Source organism: Harmonia axyridis, chromosome 5, assembly GCF_914767665.1.
Source record: "Harmonia axyridis chromosome 5, icHarAxyr1.1, whole genome shotgun sequence".
Classification (NCBI taxonomy): Eukaryota; Metazoa; Arthropoda; class Insecta; order Coleoptera; family Coccinellidae; genus Harmonia; species Harmonia axyridis.
This window is the reverse complement of record NC_059505.1, coordinates 41,509,895-41,534,636: the sequence shown is the minus strand read 5'-3', so window position 1 is coordinate 41,534,636 and position 24,742 is coordinate 41,509,895. Positions and strand designations below refer to the sequence as shown.

General features: G+C 38.8%; 1 protein-coding gene across 7 annotated transcripts in view; it reads left to right on the top strand.

Annotated features, from left to right (window-relative positions):
* The window catches only part of LOC123679945, a 149,979-nt gene that overhangs the window by 67,284 nt on the left and 57,953 nt on the right, over positions 1 to 24,742 (top strand). For 4 of the 7 annotated variants that reach the window (XM_045617530.1, XM_045617526.1, XM_045617527.1 and 1 more), the window contains 17 exons: positions 55 to 675; positions 732 to 947; positions 1,031 to 1,892; positions 1,945 to 2,214; positions 2,282 to 2,720; positions 2,775 to 3,890; positions 3,953 to 4,274; positions 4,325 to 8,373; positions 8,433 to 8,603; positions 8,894 to 9,004; positions 9,108 to 12,107; positions 17,877 to 18,182; positions 19,339 to 19,490; positions 22,814 to 23,621; positions 23,680 to 23,838; positions 23,888 to 24,100; positions 24,158 to 24,418. In XM_045617530.1, coding sequence (XP_045473486.1) covers positions 55 to 675; positions 732 to 947; positions 1,031 to 1,892; positions 1,945 to 2,214; positions 2,282 to 2,720; positions 2,775 to 3,890; positions 3,953 to 4,274; positions 4,325 to 8,373; positions 8,433 to 8,603; positions 8,894 to 9,004; positions 9,108 to 12,107; positions 17,877 to 18,182; positions 19,339 to 19,490; positions 22,814 to 23,621; positions 23,680 to 23,838; positions 23,888 to 24,100; positions 24,158 to 24,418 — 13,076 coding nt within the window. The remainder of the gene's footprint in view (positions 1 to 54; positions 676 to 731; positions 948 to 1,030; positions 1,893 to 1,944; positions 2,215 to 2,281; positions 2,721 to 2,774; positions 3,891 to 3,952; positions 4,275 to 4,324; positions 8,374 to 8,432; positions 8,604 to 8,893; positions 9,005 to 9,107; positions 12,108 to 17,876; positions 18,183 to 19,338; positions 19,491 to 22,813; positions 23,622 to 23,679; positions 23,839 to 23,887; positions 24,101 to 24,157; positions 24,419 to 24,742) is intronic. The other 3 variants (XM_045617531.1, XM_045617528.1, XM_045617529.1) reach the window with 1 other exon arrangement.

Here is a 24,742-nt window from a genome sequence, read left to right as displayed (position 1 = left end):
AGTATCTCTGATTATAATGACTACATATCTTTACTTTTCGCCATTGTGTTACAGATAAATGTTTGGAACGACAAAATGCTGCTCTCAAAGAATGGGAAAACTTTGATAACACTCACGAAGAACTATCTAATTGGTGCAAAACTGCAGAAGCTTCTCTCAGAGAACAGCCTCTCCAAAACACCTTAGATGACAAGATGAAAATGAGCAGAAACTTCGTCAACCAAAAAGAGAAGGTTTCTGAGAAAGAGTCAGCAATAGATCAACTGATCGATTCTGCTCATAGCTTAGCTCAAAAAAGCGGCATTCAAAAGATTCAACCTCTCATATCCCAATTAGGTTCTAAATACTTACAACTCAAAACCCTGGCCAAAGATGTAGTTGACAGATGGGAACTAATAGTTGATGATCATAAGAACTACCAAAGAAAACTACACGATACTGATTCATGGATAGGGCAACTGGAAAACAGTTTGAAAACTTTGAAATCTGAAAACATGGATGACTCAGTGAAGAGGCTTCAACTCATTTTGGCTGAAAAAGATCAGGGAGAACACCAAGTGAGTGCTTTGTTGTTAGTTGGTGAGAAATTATTGCCAGACACAGCTACTCAAGGGAGAGAAGCTATCAGAAGTGAACTGAGGAGTATAAGACAAAGATGGGATGAACTTTTCGAAGGTAATTATTCATTAATTTCAATTAATTGAAATCGTTCAAATCATGTGTTCTTTCAGATGTGAGAAAGTACCAGAAAGAGCAAGAAGCTCAAAGTCATCAATTGTCCAGCTACCAAGACATCCTTCAACAAACTTTGACTTGGTTAAATGCCATGGAGAGTAATATTGAGCTGAATCCTGCTCAATGGAATAGCTCGCAAGAAATCAGAGCTAAGCTATTGAAACACAGGACTCTGAACCAAGAAATCATTGGACATCGAAAGATTATCGAAGGTATATATATAATCTTTATTTCCTGATTGGAAAAGTAATATTGTATAGGTTTATGAGTTAACTAAAAATTTTAATCTTCGCAGATGTAACCGCCAAAGCACAATACGTTGTGCAGTCTACTAGCAACAAAGAAAAGACTTTGCCAGTAAAGGAACAGATAGAATCAATCGAGAGCAGATATGCTGCACTGGTTAACAATTCCCAAATTAATATCAAGAAATTGGAAAAATGTCTCGAAGTATACCACCAATTCTATGAGCTACACAAGGATCACCAAGACACTCAGAAACAAGAGTGGGATGACTTGAATAACTACAATGACTTAGACGGAAGCAAAGATGTATTACAAGAACGTCTAAACCACATAGTAGAACTCCAAGATCATCTTACCGAGAATGCGCTCAAAATAAAGGATCTGGAAGCTTTTGTAGCTGATAAGATATCAATTTTGCCAGCTAGAATCCAAGAACAAATGCAGAGGGATGTTTCAAATCTCAAATACGACCAAAATAAGTTTATTTCGGCTCTCATGGATGCAAAATCCAACTTGGAATCACGTCTAGCTCAATGGAATGACTTTGAGAGTTTACTGGAAAAACTCTTATCATCTCTCAACGATTCTGAAGCAATCCTAAAGAATTTCTCATTAAAATCAACTTCAGATGAGAAGCAAGAACAGTTGGAGAGATACCAAGGACTTTTCTCCAGTTTGTCAGTGATAGAGAAACAAATAGATGAAATGTCTGACAATCTGAATGAACTGGTTCAGAACAGCGGCGATTCTAGAGTTTCTGTCAATATCCAGCAAATTACTTCGAGATTCCAATCAATCCACTTAGCAGCCAAAGAAATACTGAAGAAATGCGAACAAGCTTTCACGGATCACAAATTTTACAACGAGAAATACCGTCAGTGTTCTGATTGGATATCTGCAGCACAAGCCAAGTGAGTACATATACATTTTTGTCCATTTGGCATTGGAAATTGTCTGTTTTAGGTTTTCAGTCCACCAAAAGAATATCGACAGTGGTTCAAGAGATGTTCTTACCGAAGAAGCTCAAGTTTTGAGCGAACTGTTAGCGGAAGAAGTCAGTGCTACTCTACTGCTCAACAATGTAGTAGAATTGGGTGAAAAATTATACCCCAATACGTCAACTGAAGGCAGAGAAATTATCGCCAATCAATTGAAAGATTTGCAGCAGTCTATGGAGAATCTATTTGACACTTTAAACGCTTCCGATAGACAGCTAAAGTCAAGTTTGACAAGGTAGTATTTCTGACAGACGTATAATATGTGAGAATCTGAAAATGTCTCTTTCTTACTACGATTACAGGTGGTCGAGCTTCGAAGAAAGCAGCGAGAAGCTTCATAAATGGCTGGAAGGAATAGAGAATCAATTGATAGAATTGAAATTATGGTCGACTTTAGACGAAAAGAAAAACCAGTTGATGGAATACAAGAATTTGAATTACGAAATTACTTCGCATAAACAAAATCTACTAGAATTGGAGGAGAGACTGCAAAACTTGCCAAACGTAAATGATAATCTAACTTCAGATCTTCAGGTGCTGAAAGATAGGCAAGAAACCATGACGAAGAGAGCAGAAGAGTTTCTTGCCATCTACGAAACAATAGTAAGCGAACACATCAAGTTCGATCAAGCTGCAGATGTGGCTAGGAAGTGGTTGGAAATGACTAACGCTAGTGTTTCTGTCTGGAGCGATGCAAGTTTGGATAGAACGAGTTTGCATACAAATTTGGACAAGCTGAAGGTAAGGTTGAATTCAGTAGAAAATTTTCACTACTCTGATTGATATTCATTTCAGAATTTGAAATCTTCATTGAGGGATGAAGAGTCCAGGGTTTTGACATTAAAATCTTTGGGAGACAAGGTGATTAACAGAACTGAGCAGGACGGTCGCTCAAGCATTAGGTTGATTGTTGAAGAAGTTCAACAAGAATGGGCTAAATTAGTGTCTATCTTGAACAGCTCCATCGATCAGGTACAATCCAAAATCAATAGTTGGGAAGAATACGACCGTCTAAAAGAACAATGCTCAATTTGGATCAGAAACGCAGATTCAGAACTGCATTCCATAAACCTCAAGGCCAGCGCAGAGGAAAAGAAAGGCCAACTGGATCGACTCATCACTTTACAAGGTGAAATAAGAGCAAAGGAACTGGAGATTGACCAGCTCACAGAGAAAGGACAACAGTTGACCAAAGGAGCCAATAAACGAAATTCTCAAATACCCGAAATCGAAGCTAAATACCAACAGATATCCCAAAAAGTTAAGGATACTACTGCGAAATGGCAACAGTTTGTCATTTCTCACCAAGATCTAGACTCACGAATTCTCCAGTTGGAAGAATGGTTGAGCAGTTTGAGAAACAAGCTAACGAACTGCGAGAATATCAAGAATGCTACCCAGAAAGAAATCGAGAAGAAGATTACAGTGATACAAGAGATTTTCCTAACGAAGGAAGAGGGTTTCCAGAAAATGCAGTCTCTAGTGGAACAAGCCCAAACTGTACTAGCCAACACTGCTTCAAATGGACATTCAGCTATCAACGAACAAGTCTCCAGGCTTCAAGAAGAATGGTCTGCTATTGCTTCACGTATGATCGAAACTAAAAACATACTGGACAACGCTCTGACCAAATGGACTGGAATTATTCAGGAAATCAATGATCTGAGCAAAATAATTGAGTTGATGCAATCGCAGATAGCTGAACATTCGGTATATTGCGGAACCATTTCAGAGAAAAAGAACCAAGTGGATTCGTTGAAAAAAATCGAAGAGAAGGCTAGGTGTGAAAAGAACGAAGTTGACAACTTAAAACAAATAGCTAGCAATATTTTTGCCACTCAACAAGGAGATGACGTGGTTAAGTGTCAAGATATTCTCGATGAATTCGACGATTGCGTACAGAAAATTCAGGTTAGTTTTGCTTGATACTACAGATTATATCGAACTTATCATAATGTATAAATTCTTTTTAGAAATTGCTAAGAGACAGGGAATGCCAATATCGTGACCATAAACTGTACAGAGAAGCTTACGACGAACTTCAGAGATGGATGATAAGGGCCCAAGAGAAAGTGCCGCAGTTTAAGCAGAGGCCCCTTGGTGCTGAGTTGACAGTAGACAGCTTTTCTGGTCCCTTGGACCATCTCCTGAACAAGAAGGCTCAGGGTGAAATACTCATAGAAAATTTGGAACATACCGCTCAAGTAGTTCTACCACATACTAACGAAAGTGGACAGACAGCCATCAAAAATGACATAGGAGCCCTTAAAGAAGCATTCGAGCGACTATTCAAAGGTAAACTTAACAGAAGGGTCTAGAAGTTTCGACTAAAAATTCTGTTTCAGATATACAAGAACAAAGGGATCAATTAGGAGTAGTCCTAGAATTTTGGAGAGAATACAAGGACGATTACGAAAGGATTTCGGATTGGCTGCAACAAATAGCAATCCTGGTCAAAAACCAGAAGATAGCCCTGTGCGCCAATCTTAAGGAAAAAGAGAAGCAAGTGAAGACAGCCGAAGATCTACTCAAGCAGTTCGAGGACGGCAGGAAGCAAATAGATAAACTCAATGATTCTGCAAAAATCCTGATCAAGTCACCGTTGGAAACCCACGTGAACAACCAGCTGCAACAACTGAACTCAAGGTATGAAGTGGAATTAAACATCACCAAGGACGTTTTGAAGAAGATAGAAAATAATTACAATCAACACAAGGAATACAATGATAACTTGGAGAAGAGCAGGGCTTGGATAGATAGAGCCAAAGATTTGATCAGGGTGTGCTCTGAAACCACTTCGCTGACCAGTAAAGACATCTTGCAGGACCACCTTAGGCAGATACAAAATCTGATAGGAGAACGCGATGTAGGCCAAAGTCTCATCCATACCACTGTCAATTTGGGTGAAAAAGTGGTCAGAAACACACGCTCTGATGGCAAGGAAGTCATCAACAGTGAACTCAAGGAAATCCAAAACGATTGGGATAGGGTAGTGAAGAAGATGTCCTCGGCAAAGGTCCACTTAGAGACGCAACTCTTGCAATGGGCAGACTATGACAGTTCCTACTACAACCTGCAGCAATGGATTACAGAGAGAGAGGCCAAATTGCAGCAAGTCACCGAGGTCAAGATCACCAAAACAGGAAAAACAGGATTGGGTGCTCTGCCTATTGGAGAGAGGAAAGCTACACTCAGAGAAACCGGTAATATAGTTCAAGATCTGGTTTCTTTCGAGCCCATGATACAATCGGTGACGTCTAAAGCTGAAGATTTGAAGCAGGCAGCTCCAGCTTCAGAGATATCTTCGAAATACGAGAACCTATCAAAGCAAGCCCAGGCGTTGTACGAGAAACAGAAGGAAACTATTGATTCTCATGAAACTTTCATCGAGGCTGGTACAAACTTTGTTCAATGGATACGAATGGCCAGAGAAAGACTGGGTAAATGCTCTGATCCAACAGGAGATAAAGAAAGCCTTGGTAGCAAACTGTCTCAGATCAAAGCCCTACAGAATGAACTTCCGGAAGGCCAGAAAAAATTAGAGTTGGCCTTGGAAAAGGGAGATAAGGCTTGCAACTATGCGGACGAAGATGATAGAGAAATAATTGAAGAAGAAGTGGGTCTTCTTCAAGACGAATTTGACAATTATACTGAATTACTTTCCAATACGAAGAATCTTTTGGAAGTTGGGTTGGTCAAATGGACAGACTACGAAGAACAATACCAAGAAGCCCTGAAATGGCTGACTAGGAAAGAAGAGAAAATTCAATCCTTCAACAAACTCCAGAACAGCCTGGAGGATAAAAGAACTGTATTGGAACAGTTCCAACAACATCTCCAAACGTTATTCGATTGGCAGAGTGAATTAGATCGGTTGAACATGAGAGCACAAGCTTTGTTGGAAACGTGTTCTGACACAAGAATAAGCAATGCTGTCACACAACTAGCTACAAAATATGGCACTATATTAACTCTGGCCAAAGAAATTATGCGCAGATTGGAACTACATTACCAGGAACATCAACAACACAGTACGTTGTGCTTGGAGTGTCAAGATTGGTTAGACAGGACCAAGGAAAGACTTGGCAATTGCTTGGAAATTCCAAATACTCTCTTAGAAGTCAACAACAAACTCCAAATCGTGAAAAGCATAAGAGCATCCATTGAACAAGGACAAAACAAATTGAGATACATTCTAGAACTCAAAGAGAGAGTTGTTATAAACACAGAAAAGGCAGGAGCAGAGAAGATCCAAGAGGAAACCGAAAATCTCAAACAAGACATGGAAAAACTTCTGAATACTTTGAACGAAGCTAGAGGTCAACTAAGCGCCAGAGCAAATCAACTGGAGGAGATTGACAAATTGTGCAAAATTCTCAAAGAACTCTTAGATGACGTTGAGCATCAAGTTAAACCTCAGGATGAATTCCTCCATGATTTGGGAGAGAAGAAAGCTAGGCTTGAAAAATTGAGGGCTGCGTTGAAGGAGTTGAAATCGCAACATGAGTTGGTGGAAAAACTCGAAACAAAAATAGAAGAAAACAACGCTACTGGTGACAACTACAAAAGCTGTATTGAAAGGTACAGAAGTCTGACAAAAGAAATCGAAGGTATGACTGAGACTTTGGAGAAACAAGTATCTGATCATCAAAAATACAAGAATCTTTATGATGAAACTATAGAATGGATAAAGTTGAAACAAATGGAAGTTCAAAACTGTACTAATCTGCATATTGAGCTGGAAGAGATTGAGGAAAAAGAGAAAGCAATCAATGAAATTGTTGAAGTTCTTCCTGAAGGTGAGGACTTGGTTCACAGAACGATTGAGCTCAGCATATTGGTTTTGAAGTCTACCGGTGATGAAGGTCAAGATAACATCAAACAGGACATAGACAGCTTAAACAACATCTGGGAAGGATTCCAAGTATTGTGTTCAGAAACCCAGAAATCTTTAGTCCGATGCAAGGATGCATGGAACGAATTCCTCCAGATACACAAAAAATTGAGATCTTGTATTGAATCCCATCAAGATCGATTGAACGTTCTTAGTAAGAAAGAAAAACATACTCACGAAGATTTGGAAAAGGCCAAAGAACTTCTGGAAGAGATAAACGGTTTCAAGGATGATCTAGAAACACTAACAGATGCCTGTGATTTGGTTATGGAACAGAGTGCTGTTGGTTGGGTTAGAGACAAAACCGTTGAGCTACAAAGTATGTACTTGGTACTCCTCACCAATGTACAAGATACGATTTCCAGGATCGAAAAAACTTTATCTGACCACACCGAATTCTTGAAAGCTAAATCTATATTAGAACAGTGGTTGTTTGAGGCTCACAGTACCATTCAAGACTGTGTAGGTGTTGGTGATGAAACCACTATAAAGGAAAGATTGGACAAGATCGCTAAGTGTTCGGCAAGATTACCTGAAGGTCAAAGCATGCTTTCAAATCTACAAGAAGCGTTTGCAAAGGCCATCAACGTTGTACCTACTGACCAACAAGAATCTTTGAGAGAAGATGTTTCGACCCTGCGAAACAGCTGGGACCAACTCAACTTGGACCTGGTTGCAATACAAGCCCAACTGAAGGTTTCTTTGAATAGATGGATAGAATTTAACGAAACCAAGTATTCCTTGATGAAGTGGCTTTCTAATAAAGAGGATGTCCTGGATCAGAATTACAACACCAAGGGAGAATATAGTGAGATGAAGACGTTGCTAGAACGTTACAAAAACTTGAAGGTAGAAATTATGAAAAAGCAGGACGATATAGACAGATTCAAGAACGAGGCTGACGAGTTGAGCAAATGGTCTAAAAGCAAAACCATCATTGATGAAGCCGACCAGATACAAACGTTACACGCCAATCTTATCAACAAATGTGACAGGGTGAGAGATAATATAGAGTCAGAAATCAAGGAGTACACAGTCTATCAACAATCACTACAAGATGTGGAGAAGTGGCTACTGCAGACTTCTTTCAAGCTTATGAATCAAAACTCCTTATACATATCCAGCAAGGAACAGACGGAGGCTCAGATCGGTGAGCAGGAGAAGAGCATACAGGAAATTCAAAACTTCCAGTCGAACTTGGATGATGTGAGAGCCAAGGGACAAATGCAGATAAACCGCTATCTCTCTGATACACCAAACATACAGGAAACAATAGGGAAGCAACTGGACAATGTTCAGAGCAGCTACGACTCGCTGCTGAAGACAGCCCTTCAGATCAAGAGTAGACTGCTGGAATCTCTGGTTAAATTCAAGGAGTACGAGGCCACTTTGGAGGACATCATGTCTAATTTAGCCAAATACGAGGCTACTTTCTCTGAAGTTGTGGCTAATCCTGCAGATCAGCTGGAAGAGGCTGAAGAGCAGCTGAAAACCGTCAGGGTATGTGTAAAATTTCAACTAGACAAGTATGATTATGAATTGAGTATGTTTGTTTACAGGGTTTACATGAAAAATTACAAGGTGAGAAGACTAGGCTGGCGTTAGCGGTACAGGCTTGTGAATCTGCAGCTTCCATGAGCAGACCAGGAAGTCCTAGGGATCTAAACGCTCCTGCTGTGCCAGCCAAAGAGCTAGAATGCAGAGCTAGGTTGAATGACGACATCGATCAGGTAATTCATGTTGTGTGTAGTTGTGTGTAGAATAGATGTAATTGGTGAAATACTTATAAATTTGTTCAGAAATTGGGCAAAATTACTTTCATTGCACGAATTCATTCACTTAAGCATGTTTCTGGGGTCTTATTTTGCTCAAAACTGAATTGCATAATACTGAAAACAAGCTGAATATTTATATTTATTTCACGGAGCTACTGAATTTCGTTATTTTTTTTTTTTGGCTGTGCATTGGCTGCTCACGCTCTCAATTTTGATTTCATACGCATGTTTGCTTCTGCACCTAGGAAAACAAGGAGTCTTCAGAATCAAATAGTTCACCAAGAAAATTGAGCTTGCTATTTGAACATCTCGAAGAACCTGGAATTGTCAAAAAACTTCATTTGATCTTGGTCGAGGTAAGTGATGGCACCGCTATGTTTGATATTCGCTTCAGGGTTTATTTCGCACCATTTTAGTCTTCCTATTAAACATCGAATAATCAGGTAATTTTCTCCATAGGTTCAATCTTATCTCGGTCAACTGACAGCTACAGTTACCGAGCTACAAGAACGAGAAAAACAGAAAGCAGATCTCAAACAGTGGGTCGAAGCACAAAAATTAATTGTAAACGACTGGAGAAACAAACCAACAAAATTGAGAGCAGATGCTGCTAAGCAAGATTTGAATAACATGAACGAGCTCTTGATGTCTATAACTCAACGCAAACAACAGCTACTCACAGATTTCCCAGACTCTTCAGACCTAGAACTGCTTTTAGATGATTTGGAGTCTCAATTGATAGACCTGATCGCTCAGAGAAAGAGCCACCAGGAGTTGATAGAAGACTATAGAAAGCACCTTCAAAGTATCAACGGTTGGTTTGATAGCATCGCCAAACAGATAGACGCAATCGATAAGGGTTCTGGTCTGAATTGCCAACAGAAACAGTCCACCGTATCAGAGCTCAAGACAGAATTCGAAGAGAGCAGTCCAGAGAAGCTAGATCGCGTGAAAACTCTAGCCGCTACTATAATCAGCCTTGTCAATAACCTAGATTCCCAACAGATCGAGGAACAAATGAAATCACTAGAGAGGAAGTATAACGACATCCAAAAGCGATTGCAGAGGAAGCTACAGATCTTGGAAATGACTCAGAAAGGTATCGATGACACTAAGAACGAAATCGAGAATGCCAGGGATTGGGTGCAAACACAATTGGTCAATCTGAGGAAACAGGAACCTTTAGGTTTCGAAGTACACAGAACTGAGGATAGATTGAACTCTTTGAAGGCTCTTCTGAAGGAGACCGACAACAAGAACATTCTGAGAGATACTTTACTGAAACGGGTCAATAATATGGTCAACGAATTGGAACCTTCTGAGAAGACTCAACTAGAGAATGCTCTGAGGAATCTCAGCAGCGAACAAGAAGAACTAGTCGAGAACATCAGGAAGGAAATTGATAAGACAATAGCTGCTGGTAACACTCGTAAAAACTTGGAAGCGAATCTGGAAAGAGCTAAAACTTGGTTGCAAGCTAAAAACGCTGAGGTCAGGAAGCTGAGCGGATATTTGCCGTTACAATCAACAGAAGTGAAACGTGAAATAGACCAACAACAAACGTACGAGACCGAAATAAGAGTATTTGGTTCTGGAGACCTTAACGACTTGATCAAACTGGGCAACAGTGTGCTGAAGGAATGCAACGAAAGCGACGCTGAACGCTTACAAGCTATGCTCGATGAAATAAAAGATGAATATGATAACTTGAAGCAGGAATGCGATCAGAAGATCAAAGCATTGACTGATCTTTTCCAAGGAAGAAAAGAGTTCGAACAAGGCATCAATAAATGTATCGATTGGTTGAAGCAAGCTGAAGTAGCAACCAAATCAGAGATACGTACGCCAAACTTGGAAATTCTTGAGGAGCAACTAGTTAAGTATCTAAGGTTATTAGAGGAATCCCAAGAGGTTCAAAACAACATAGATAAAATAATAGAGCAAGGAAAGGCAATACTTCCAACAGTCAGCGAATCCGACAAATACAGCCTGAACCAAACCTTGGACGATATGAAGGACTGGCATAAACGAATCTCTGATTTAATCAAAGACAGAACCGATGCTCTCAAACAAAACATCCTTCAACTGAGAGATGCCAAGAATAAGATAGAGGAGAGCATCCAGTTCATCAACGATATACAGGCTCAGCTGAAAGACCTCAACAAGCCTATAGGGTCCAAGGTGGAAGATGTCAGGGGCGTGCTGTCTATCTACGAAAACATCTTGAAAGATCTCAAAGCCAACAAAGAGAAACTGAACAACGTTCCAGGCAGTGACGACCTTCAAAACGTTCTGAACACGCAAGACGAACTTATTAAATCCATCGAGGATCAAATCTCAAGATTGCGTCAACTTTTGTTGCTTCGCGAACAGTTCATAGCTTTGATTACTGAAATTACCACTTTCATAACCAAATATACGGAAATTATAAGAGATATAGAGAAACCTGGTGGAACTGTGGAGGAGAAGATCAAGAAATACGATGATGTCATCACTCATATACAAGAATGCGAGGCTGTTTTAGCTTCCGCTTATGACAAAGGCCAACAGATAGCTGCTGATTGCAGTGTGCAGGATCAGAACAGCATAACCGAACAGCTGCAATCGCTGAAGAACTCGTTGCTGAACCTCAGAAGAGCAGTGGAGAAGCAGAGACAAGAGCATGAAAACACAGCAGCAGAACATAAGAAACTAGCTGTGACTCTAGGCAATATTTTAGACTACTTGCACAGTAAAGAGGCTAAGGCCAAATCCAGACCTCTCTTGAAACGTACCATCAGCAGCGTAGAGACGGAGATAGAAGAACATGGCAAGTTCGCAGGTGAAATCTTGAGCTACTTGGAGAAAATCCGTTCAATTCAACAATCAACCAGGAACGATGACAGCATGCCTAGTTCCCTCCTGGAACAACTATCAGAAGCTAGTTCTTTATTGAACTCCTTGCCAAACGAGCTCAAGGAAAGGGAGAACTACCTAACCTCCAATAAAGAGATGAGAGAAAGGTACGAAGCGTTGAAACAGAAGTTCTTCCACTGGATAAAAGAGGCGGAAATCAGGTTGGAGTCCTACAAGGAAGGTGTCGACTTCGAGAACATCCTCACCGACCTGGAGGAACACAAGATCTTCTTCAGCACGGAGGCCAGCATAAGGGAGCTGATCTCGGTGAGCATACAGAAGGCGGCTGACGATATTTGGCCTAGTTTGACGACCGGAGAGCAAGAGGAACTTGGAAGGGAACAGCAACATCTGACGCAGACGTTGAAGAACACCTTGAACTCCGCCAAGAGCCAGAAGGCTAGGTTGGAGCAGAGTGCTGATATGTGGAAGCAGTACTGCCAGGCTAGGGATAAGGTGGAGTCTGTTATAGCTAGGAGCAAGTTCTTGGATGAGCCCGTTTCGACCCTGGCTGGTCTGCATTTCAACGTGCAGAAGATATCGCATGCCTTAAACGACATTCAGGTGAGTTTTGTCAATTTTGATATTTTTTTTTTTTGGTAAACCAAGGACTTAACTTTGTTTTCTCAATGTGAAATCCCTAGACTATCCAATCACAATAAATAAGACAATCTGAAACAGTTATTCAACCATCACCACCTCTAAGTATTTTTGAAGTTTACGAATAGCTAATCTCTGATGATCTCAGCTGATTGAATAGACTGCTATTTGTATGTTTGTACGTGATAAGCTGGAGATATATCAAACATTATTCTTTTTGGTTTTCTCTAAATGCTAGTTAATTTTGTTGATGATGGTTTTCGCTATAATATAGCACATTATTTTTGAATTGCTAGAGGAAACAATGCAGATAATTTAATTGAATTATATAGGTATACTAAATTTATGAGTCGACTGTCTATCTCTTCTCAGCTTCCGTCTTAGTTAACAAATGTTAAGCGAAGCGTTTTTCAGATTGCGTTTCAGTCTTTATTTTATTTGATTCGGTGCAGTCTATTTTTCTACAGCCATGCAGTTGATTTAGTGAGAAGCTTTTACAATATTGTAATCAGCATTAAACCCGAATGACACTGCCTTGTGTTACTTGCAAACATCACCTGTGTATACTTTAGCAAACTGATAAACTATTGTGTATCTTTCATTCGTATTCCAGGGTTTTCTCACTGCTTACCGATAAGGCTGTCATAAATTATTTATCATTTACCCATGTATCTGTCTCGATCACTCATGGAAGCAGGTCCGTGAAAAATGAAATTATGATTTAGTTGTGTTAGATGTGGGACAAATTTTGAGTTCAAGGATAACCTCAATTTCCAAGAAAATTACATACGATATAATGGTCAACGTTATATTTGTTCAAACGGTGACGTAATATTCTCGAAGTGAAGTGCATTCTCGGTAAATACTTTGCTCAAATATTCAAATTAGAGAGAATCAACTTTTCATCGTGGTATCGATCGAAGGATTCTGAGAAAACGCAAACCTGTAATTAAAATGGATGGATTCAATGGTTGATTTCGGTAGCAAATGGAGCTAGGTAGATGGGAAAAAATCGAAAATGGTTCACTTCTTCCCTTGAATTATGAGAAAGAATTATTTTGCAATCCTCAATTATTTCCCGGAAATATTAAATTGGAATTTCGTATTGGAATTTCTTCACTGCATTGATTATTCTATCTGGAAACGACGATTCATGAATTTTAAAGGCTAAAAATCGTGTAGCGAAATATTTCAAAGTCATTTTTCAAGAAAAGTCCTGTGACTCGAGAACGAATCAGATGTCTATGATCTGCTTTCTGTTCTTTTATTATTTCGAAAAAAGAGATCGGGGGTCCTTCAAGATTTTTATCTAAATCTTATAGTTTTCTGATGCTCTCAGTGAGCATCGAACTTGAGACACACAGCGCAATGTCATTTTCATTGTATATAACTTTTTTGTAATAACGGTGTTCCTTCTTCAATGTGTTTCTTAAAAACTGGTCATAGCAAAGCCAATACTGTTTGACATTAGAATAGTATACTCGAATTTAGAGTTATGACATCGATTATTATACACTGTGTCCGTAAAATATGGAACAAATAATTTTTAGCTAAACAGACCATTTCAAGAAATAATCCTGAAACACGTCGATTTTTATTTTACTTTACCGTATTTTAAAATAATAATCTAACATACAGGGTGAACTACTTTCGAGTAATGACGTCAATGTCATTTTTTTTTATGGAACTTCCCCATTTTGTCTCAATTTTCCGATTATTCTAGCTGAGCTGATTCCAAAAATGTATCACATGTTGATTCCAATTGGTACAGGGTGGACAAAAATACAATAGTTTTGTGGTTGTGCTTATAAAGTAACACGTAACATTCTTTATTAGTTAAATTAACAATATTATCAAAGATACTTATTGATAGAGTAGTTGTAACAAACTACAGGGTGTTACATTCAAACCAATTGCCGCTAGACAATAAGTATTTTCGATAATATTGTTGATTTAACTAATAAAGAATGTTACGTGTTACTTTATGAGCACACACAAAACTATTGTATTTTTGTCCACCCTGTACCAATTGGAATCATCATGTGATACATTTTTGGAATCAGCTCAGCTAGAGTAATCGGAAAATTGAGACAAAATGGGGGTGTTCTATTAAAAAAAAATGACGGTGACGTCATTACTTGAAAGTAATTCACCCTGTATATTAGATTATTATTTTAAAATACGGTAAATTCAAATGAAAAATCGACGTGTTTCAGGATCATTTCTTAAAATGGTCTATTTAGCTGAAAATGAATTTGTTCCATACTTTACGGACACAGTGTATAGCGTTATTTGATCTTTCAAAGGATGAAATCGTTAAAAAACGACCCCATTTGAAGAAAAAAAGGTGCTTTTTCATCAAGACAATGCGCCGTGTCACAAATCAATGAGAATAATGCCAAAATTGCATGAAATGGGCTTCGAATTGCTTCTGCATCCACCGTATTCGCCAGATCTGGGCCCCAGCGACTTTTTCCTGTTCTCAGACCTCAAGAGAATGCTCGCTGGAAAGAAATTCAGCGCCAATGAAGAAGTAATCGGCGAAACTGAGGCTTTTTTTGAAGCGAAAAGTTGGAAGATCGCTATAATCGTTGTATCGCCCTCGAAGGCAACTATGTTGAATAATAAAATCGAATGTTGCCAAAAAAAAATGTGTTTTACTATGGTAGACCGGGGACTTTTAAATTGGCCTGTTACGTACACCGGAAAACTGAGAATATGGGCTAGTATTAACGAAATTTCAAGTGGGTTTTCACAAATATCCCATATTTCCCCACAACCGATCTCAAAGCTTCACAACCCTCGGCAATAAACCGAAAGTAAAGCAACACCTAGAAACGCAAACAAATCGCTAGGCATTTCTTCAGATCGATCGACTTCGCGATCCCTTAAGCCCCGACTGCACCCGGTCCGCACTCCCGCCCTAACCGAATCATGTCAATCGCCTGAGAATCGCGAGCGATGAGATCATCACACGCGTTTCGGGAGATTCGTCCGACAATTGCGTCATCGCCGATTTTATAACGATGGAGAAGGTGGCCCGACGTGTGCGTCCGGCCTTAGTCAAGGCTGTCACCTCGGAATTTCGTCGCGGACGCCTGCGGCCGGCTCTGAACTCTCAGTGATCGCGAGAGTTCTCAGTGACAGGACACGAGCGGTTTGTGCAGTCGGTGCAATAAGCGAAATACTTTCCGGTGTGAACGTGCTTTTCGGGTGTTTTTTTTTATTAATTTTTTTTAGGTGTTAGCTATTAGTGAGTTTTTTGTTTTGGTTTTTTTTTTGACGGGTGTTTGGATTGGAGGTTAGGTTGAATGAAACGGGTGGTAATTATATGGGTGTTGTGCCGGTATAATTAATGTCTTTATTATAATCGCTGTATTATTATTATTATTAGGTGTTCACGTGTTAATCGAATTCGTTTGTGAGGCTCGTGGTTTTTCTGTTGTTTTATAAGGTGTTTCAGGAATATTAGGATCGCATTGGTTGCGATATTTCGAGGAGAAACTCATTTCTGAATCCAGTGAAATTTAGCAAAAAAATTTGTTTTCCAACAGCAATTTTCATACTTTTTGATTTATTAATTCCAATGAAAAATCTTCAAAATTAATCGTGGAAAAACAATTTTTTTCTTCTCGTAAATTATAAAAGCTATTTCTAATAATTAATTTATGTGCAAAAAATTCAACAAACATAATCAGATTATGTTTCATTTTGTAACAAGTGTTTTTTACTAAGGAATTTTGGCAATGGCTACTAAGGACGTGAAAGATTTAGACATATATAAAATATAGACAAGTATCACAAAAAATTTTCAAAAATATAGAAAAAACTATAGGGTTTTCCTATAGGACACTCAAGTGACACTTATTACAATTATGCTTCACGTGTTAATCGAGTTCGTTTCTAGGGTTGTGGTTTCTCTGTTGTTTTATGGGGTGTTTCAGAAATTTTAGGATTGCATTAGTAGCGATATTTTGAGGAGAAATTCATTTCTGAATACAGTGAAATTCAACAAAAAATAATAGTTTTCTCAACTGCGATGTTCACAAAACTCTTTTTGATGCAATTGTCATTTTGATAACTCTTTGATTTAATTATTTCGAAGGAAAACCTTCGAAATTAATCAAGGAAAAACAATTTTTTCGTAAATTATAGAATTAGACCTTCTACTAATTTTGGTACAAAAAATTCAACAAACATAATCAGATTATATTTCATTTTGAATCAAGTGTTTTTCCCTAATAGATTTCGGCAACGCAACTGCTACTAAGGTCATGAGAAATTTAGACATATGTAGAATGTAGACAAATATCACAGAAATATGCAAAAAATAAAAAAAACTACAGGGTTTTTCTATAAGACACCCAAGTGACACTTATGACAATAATGCTTCAAGTATTAATCGAGGTCGTTTCTATGGGTCGTGGTTTCTCTGTTGTTTTATAAGGTGTTTCATAAATTTTAAGATCGCATTATAAAAAATATTTCGAGGAAAAAATCATTTCTGAATCCAGTGAAATTCAGCAAAAAAAAATTTTCCAACTACGATTTTTCCAAATTCTTTTTGTTGCGATTGTCATTTTGATAACTTTTTGATTCCTTAATTCCAATGAAAATCTTAGAAATTAATCGGGGAAAACCATTTTTTTTCGTGAATTATTTCCATAAATTTTGGTACAAAAAATTCAACAACATATCAGATCATGTTTTATGTTGAATCAAGTGATTTTTCCTGATGAATTTCGATAACGCCTACTAGGGTCATGAGAGATTCAAACACATGTGAAATGTATACAAATATCACAAAAAAATATAGAAAAACTATAGAGTTTTCCTATGGGACACCCAAGTGAAACTTATGCCAATAATGCTCCACGTGTTAATTGAGTTCGTTACTATGGTATCGTGGTTTCTCTGTTGTTTTATAAGGTGTTAGAGAAATTTTAGGATCGCATTAGTAGCAATATTTTGTGGAAAAACTCATTTCTGAACCAGTGAAATTTAGCAAAAAACTAGTTCTTCTAACTGTGATTTCCACAAAACTCTTTATGTTGCAATTGTCATTTTGATAACTTTTTGATTCATTAATTCCAATGAGAAACCTCATAAATTCATCATTTTTCGTAAATTATAAAAGCTATTCCCATTAATTTTGGTACAAACAATTCAACAAACATAATAAGATTATTAAATGATTGCAAATTATTACAACCAATTTCAAACGACAATAATTATTAAGAGATTAAGCAATTTGTTGAATGAATTTTGTGTGCACTTACCACGTGAGTTAAAAGAGATGGTGTCTGTGAATTCACCCACTAATCTGGTGGCAGAAGGTGGTTATGTGGATAGGTGAAAGGGATGATTAACCTCTTCTGCACCGGCTTCGTGGTTATCACTTAATTCGAGTATCACACACTTCACTCGAAATTGCTTAATCAGTTTTTAACAGAAGAACAGGAATTGAAATATATAAATATGATGGATGAATTTGAAGTAAGCAATGAACTTAAGTTTGATAAATTTTCGAGTAGATAAGCACAGTTCGACACTTGAGAAAATTATTAATTAATGGCGATGTTTGTTTACCGACCGGGTTCATTCCGCGGCCGCAGGTGGCGCCAACAAACAACAAATTTTCTCCAGGAGCTACAGGGTACATTCACGACGTAACACTAATAGATACCAATGTTATTTCTTCCGATCTTAAAACTTGCCAATTTCCATTTGCAGAACCAACAATTCGAGCTTGACCTTTTCCTGCAATCAGTGAACGAGGTTTCCGAACAGGCGGACGAAAGAAACAAGAAGAACATAGAAGAACAAGGACAGAAGGTGTCCAACGAATGGACACGGCTGGTTTCGGACTTGGAGACTAGAAGAGATACCCTGACGAGCTTGGCCCAGGTCTGGGAGACCTTCGAAGGTCGCTGGCAAAACTTCGAGAGCCTTTTGGCTGGCATCGAAGAGAGATCGAAACATATAGAGACTGTTGTCAGGAATAGGGACCATGTGATTGCCACGAAGAAGTTGGTCGAGGTGAGTTCGTGTGTGAGCACCTTTTGACTGAGCCGAAACTATAAAGTAATAAACATAGATATAGGAAGTATACGCAATTTTTACAAGTCCCCTACATGGTTATATTACATTTTCGGATTGTGATATATTTTCAAATCCACAATTTTACTATATCGTTATGAATGTATATTATATTGAATGAAATATATTTATTTGAGTGATTCCCGATTGAATATGCAATTTTGAATATTTGGAATCTGATATTTTTCCTAATTGTCGAATTTATAATAAGCAGAATATTTATTATTTTCTGTATCTACCTGTTGAAATCCAAGGTTTGGCAACTTTTGCTCTCCTAGTGTCATCGGTTGTTTCACGTAGTTTGGCGCGCTTGAAGTTTGTTTTCTGAATTTCTGATATATTTAGGTATTTATTTCAATATATTTTGAGTTAATATGAAACGTTGATTCACTATGGGACATAACAAGTGCGTTCTTTGTGTAGAAACTCGCGAATTGAGTGAAATATCGTATCACTGATATGTTTTCATTTCCGCGCGCTTCATGTCAAATTTGATAGTTCATGTAGGGGACAAAATTTGCTTACTGAAAATGACATATGCTCCCTCTATCTATGTTTATCACCCTGAAGTCATTACTGAATCATTATGAGACAATTCTAGGCGCAAAATCGTCACTTACAAACACTGTGTATATCGTTTTTGAGAACGAACGCTCAAAAAGCAAAGCTATCATATCAATTTAAACGAGATTTTGTAGGTAATTTATGACCGATAAAACCATTTTGGTGGAGAGCGATAAATTCACACAAAGATGTTTTCAGAAATAAACTGAAGAAAAAATTAATCGATAAATGAATCACGAGCTGCTGTATTAGAAATAGCATACACGATAATATGATACGAAATAACAATGTTATCATTGAAGCTGAATGAATCAAATTGCTTCGGATCTTTCTATCGGAATTTACCTACAATGAGTTTTCCCGAATAAGCTCCTATTATATTCCAATATAATCCAAAAAATTCCCGAGCTGAATAAAATAGCTAACTAATTGGGATCCATCGTATATATCCTGTGATTCGTCGTCATTTATTCTTTTTGCTGTATATGGATTGGCGTAGGAGAATTGACAGCGAGTTTCTCTTTTTTTGCAGGAACTGCAATCGGAAGCAGCATCACTTCAAAGCCACAAGGACGAGACTGTAGACTTGTCCAGGAATATAATCGTCTTTTTGGATGGTGTTTCAAAGACTTCTTCGAAGGTTCTCTCGGACAAATTGACCCAACTGAACAGGAGTTACGAAGGGTGAGTTAAGTTTTTGAGTTTTATTTTTTAGATTTCGAGCTTTAGCGACTATAGTTAACCTTAAACAGACACCCAACCAAAAATTTCGTTTCGTGGCGAAGTTAGATAATAGCATTTCTTCAAAGTAGCGTTTCTCGTAGTAAAGCTTGAATGAAACACTCTAAAATTACTCGAACATTTCATGTTCATTTCGAATAAATATTATTATTATAATTGTCAACAGAATCCGAAGAATTTTCGTGGAAATATTAACAGCACAAATGATGTAGAACAAATTCATTCATTCATTTGTGTTCTCTATCTTTTTGAATTGTAATTTTCGATTTTACGACAACAAATAAGGGTAGGGGAAAGGGAGAAATCTAACTGATTCAAATGTCTGTAACTTCAGTTTGTCTCAACATGTTTGAGCAAATTAGATCTCGTTTGAGAGATAATATCTTGTTGATTAAGGAACACATATACTCATGATGAATTCGTTTCAGCTGCTCTCGATAAGGGGCGCTAAGTCAGAAGTTCATTGTTTTGTCCATTTTACTCCGAAATTTGAAATGTAATGATAGGATTTTCTTAACAGAAACAGAAGTTCCATCAAATTTGCATGAAAAAACCTGCAGGTCGCAAAGCGATAGTTTCAGGCGTTCTGGGGTTATGGCCGAAAGAAGATATTCCTCAACTGATGCACTGCGAAAAACCAAATTGTGTCTTTAGGTGCTGACAGAAACCTCATCAAATTTGTGTGAAAAAACCAGAAGGTCGCAAAGCGATAGCTTCAGGCGTTCTGGAGTTATGGCCGAAAGAAGACACAATTTAGTTTTTCAGTGTATCAGTTGAAGAATATCTTTTTTCGTCCATAACTCCAGAACCCCTGAAGCTATCGCTTTGCGACCTTTTAGTTTTTTCATACAAATTTGATGAGATTTCTGTTTCTGTCAGAACTTAAAACACAATTTGATATTTCGCAGTGCATCAGTTGAAGAATATCTTCTTTCGGCCATAACTTCAGAACGCATGAAATTATCGCTTTGCGACCTTCAGATGTTTTCATGCAAATTTGATGGGATTTCTGTTTCTGTTGAGAAAATCCTATCATTACATTTGAAATTTCGCAGTAAAATGAACAAAACAATGAACTTCTGACTTAGCGCCCCCTATCGAAAGCAGCAAAAACAAATTTATCATGACTATATTTTGTCCTCAATAAACAAGATATTATCTTTCAGACGAGATCTAATTTGCTCAAAAATGTTGAACCAAACTGAAGTTACAGGCATTTCAATCAGTCAAATTTCTCCCTTTCCCCTACCCTTATTTGATGCCGTAAAATCGAAAGTGACAATTCAAAAAGATTGAAATTCATTTTTCTACTCGACGATAGCTATTACGCCCCCTAGCGGTAGAGTTATGAACTTCAAAACAATATCCAGTGTGTTTTCTTGTACACTTTAGTGATAAAAATTTTTACCGCAAGTCTCTACGATGAGTGGATCCTGAGATATAGCCGCTTACCTCGCTTATTTGCCCACCCTGTACAATTTGTTCACAAATTAATTTTAAGAATTAAAAAAGCACTCGAGTGAAGATCATTGAAAACTATAAGCAAAATGCTTGTTTTTTTTTTACAAACCCCCTCTAAGTTCAATAAAATTTGTATAAATAAACCTCATAAATAATAAACCAAAACTCGCGAAATTTTTCACGCGAATTCCTGAAAAAAAATGTCCGGTCCTTGCCTCCCAAGATAATATCGCCCGACTACCTCCCACAACATCAATTGTAACCTATTTTCCGCATATTTTTTTTTGTCGAACGATGTTCCGATGCATCGCCTATACATACACACTCCCGACATCAGAATTGACACAATTTTTGGCCAACCGCGTCCCATCGGTATCTCTAAAAATAATCGACGATCGTCTCGCGTACGCTCGCGACCCGTGCGCCAAAAATAAAACGCGAAACCTTTCTTTTCACCAAATCATTTCCAACGATTCAATCCGCACGAACGCATCATCTGGGTGGCTGGACAGCCCACGCAGTTCGAAGAAAGTGAATCTGATCAAAAGAGTGCTTGCCGGTGCAAGGTGCAACCCCCCCAAACGAAAAAAAACACCCTCTTCAAGTCACGCGACAAGTTCGATCGGCCGTGTCGCCTTTAGTCCCGTCGGGCGAGTCGACGGAGTTTAGTGCGCGCTTTTTGTCCCGCTTCCAGACGAGGAATTTTCGCTATTAGAGCATTTTCCGAGGTGATTTTCCGGCCGTGATGTCCGCGCGGGAAAATTGTGTACGGTTATCCGGCGTTTTCGCGTGGTCTAAAGGACGGGTCGCACACGAGGGTTTGTCCGGCGGTGAGGACGGATGGTGGGACGCTGCAAGATCTACGCGAGAATTCGCGTTCAATTCGGTTTTGTGGAACGCGATGTCTCAATTCATGTAAAATGAATTCTAGAAAGGATTATAGTGCGTTGTTTAAACATTCCAAATCCAATATTCCATACCTTCAAACAGAACAGATCTGCTTGGATGTCTTTTTTTATTTTCACCAAAATTTGATCATTCTATCGACTCGTTGAGTTCAATTCGAGTTCTTTAGTGGTTCCAAAAATTAAATGAAATTCAAGTCAGATGTGAAAGATTACGAAAGCCACAAGTAGCGCATCTAAGGATTTATCTCAATATCTTCCTAAAATTCTAGCCTTCAAAATTGATGGAACTTCCGAGGTGTGGTAAAAAAAATCTTTATGGAAAATGGTGAATCATCTTTTCAAACTCGCAAAATATAAAAAATCTAAAATTGAAGACCAAACACCTGTTAATCATCAAACATAATTTATTATTCGTAATTAGGCACTTTCCATTGGCTGTAACGAAACGGAAACAAATAGAGTTCCAAATTTCATCATCACTTATAAGCCAATTAGATCAACAAGATATTCAGTTAAATTTCAGGATGCCGGTATCATTAAAAAAATACATCGATTTCTACTCCGGTGATCGCAAAAATTCGTTTTCCCAACTCGACCTTCGACCTTGAAACCACCAGACCAAAATAGAACGGAAACAGTTTGACAACAAACTGAGGTCAATACGGAATATTCGGATTGTTCAAATCCCGACGTATAAAATTATGGGCGATTTTTATATAGAATTCAGAATTGATCGTCGGACACAGGCGTTCCGTCATTCTAGTCGCTTTCAAACTATGCCAACAGGTCACGTAGCCCGTAAAAATAGCGCTCTACGTTTTTCGAATAGCCGATATACCGTACACGATTTCACCGGCTAAAACTCCAACCCAAATCAACATTATCCTCTTGTTCCAGGCTCATAGAAACCCTATCGAACAGAAGAACTCAAATTGAGGTAGACTTATCGAGGATAGACCAGATCCTCACTCAAATATCCAAACAGAAAGAGAGGTTAAACAGGCTGAAAGAAGAAGCCGACAGTTTTTACGTCTTCGACCAAGACATCTACAAGACCGAAGAGGCTCTGCTCGATCTCAAGAGACGCGTAGAAGCCGAACTAAGCAACAGCAAAACTTTAGCTGAAGATATAACGAAAACCTACGAATCCCAAGGTTCTTTACCATCGGACATCGCCCAAGAACTCAACCAATTGGAGCTCTGCGGTGAGACAGTCCTCAACGCAATGGAGGAAAAGAACAGGGAGTTTAAGAAGGCACGAACAGTCAGGACTGAGTACCTAACCGACGTCGAAAAGGTCCAATCCTGGATCAAGGAAGCCGAGATCAAAATACAAGACAGAAGCATCGAACCTCAAATCCTTCACGAGCATCTTCAGAAGGTTCAATCTGAGATCTCAGGGATCTGGGATCGTCTGGACAAGTTGACCAAGAATGGTAAGGTCATCGCCGAGAAGACTAGAGAAGAAAAGGAGGCACAACTGATCCTTTCCACCATCGCTGATCTCACTGATCAGTTACAAAGGGTCAAAACATGGCTTGAAGAGAAGCGTCAGCAGGTAGGAGAGACTCTAGATGCCTGGCAGAGATTCTTGACGCTTTACAAGGCTGTGATGGCTTGGGTGGAGGAAAAGAAGATCTTCCTCCAAGAGCCGTTGTATATCAGCACGCTCCAAGAAGCCAAGCAGAGGCTACACGATTATAACGTGAGGACTATCTTCCTCTTCGATGTGGTTGTTGAATCTAAATAACGCTTCATTTCAGAACGCTGTCAAGGGATGTAAAATAGCAACTAAAAACCTCAGTGACATGGTGAAAGAGCTAGAGAGTATAGGTAATCACACTAGCGTTGGAGATCTCCCCAAAAAGATGGAAGAAGCCGATGAGGCTAAAACGGAAGTAGAAGCTCTCATCTTAGAAAGAGTAAGAATCTCAATATTTTCCACCTTAAGGCTAATCGAATATTTTTCAGAACGGACTCCTACAAGAAACCTCAGAAGAATGGGAACAATGCGAGAAGAAGATGAAGGACGTGAGGAACTGGGTTGAGAAGAACAAGGCTTCTTTAGAATCCCCGCAAAACAAGAAGAAGGCCCTAAGAGACCAGCACGCCTTAAGGGAGAAGATGATGGCTGACATCCACACACAAAAGTCGAAGATCTCCCTTTCTGTCAAGAAACTACAGGTGTGTTCTTTAGTCATCAAGATTTGAACCCATCAAACGTACTTCTTCTTTTCGCAGCTCCACTTTAGCTCTGGCATAAGCGGAGAAGCCAAGGTCACCGAATCCGCCCAAGAACTTCTCAAAGAATTGAATGATCTGGAAGAAGATATCAGACAAGAAACGGCCCAACTGGAGACAGCCATAGCCCAAGTAGACCAGTACCAACTAGAGGTTCAGCAGCTCCGCCAACAGATGGTACAGGTTGAACAACAGCTCAGAACGGCAATGGCGCCAGTTCATCTGGCTGATGACAGAGACCAGGCCCTCAAAGAACAACAGGTAGGTCGTTTTTGTGGAATAACAAGAGGAGTTACTCTAGAACAGGCGTGGTGGCATGAACTGTTAGTGGTGTCGAGATGAAATGTGACGAAAGAGTGTTTTGATTTGTGAGAGTCTTTTGGATTTGTGGTAACTGTCTCCACTCATGCAATTCGCCATCCTTCGGTAGCTCATATTCTCTCATGAAGTCATGGTAGTCTTCGACCTTCGGGATACTAACAGATCATGCCATCATCCTCTTGAGCAAACAGCACTGCAGACGCAACATAGAGCCAACAACATAAACCCATAAAAATCTCGAGGGGACATCTCAATGTTTAAGTT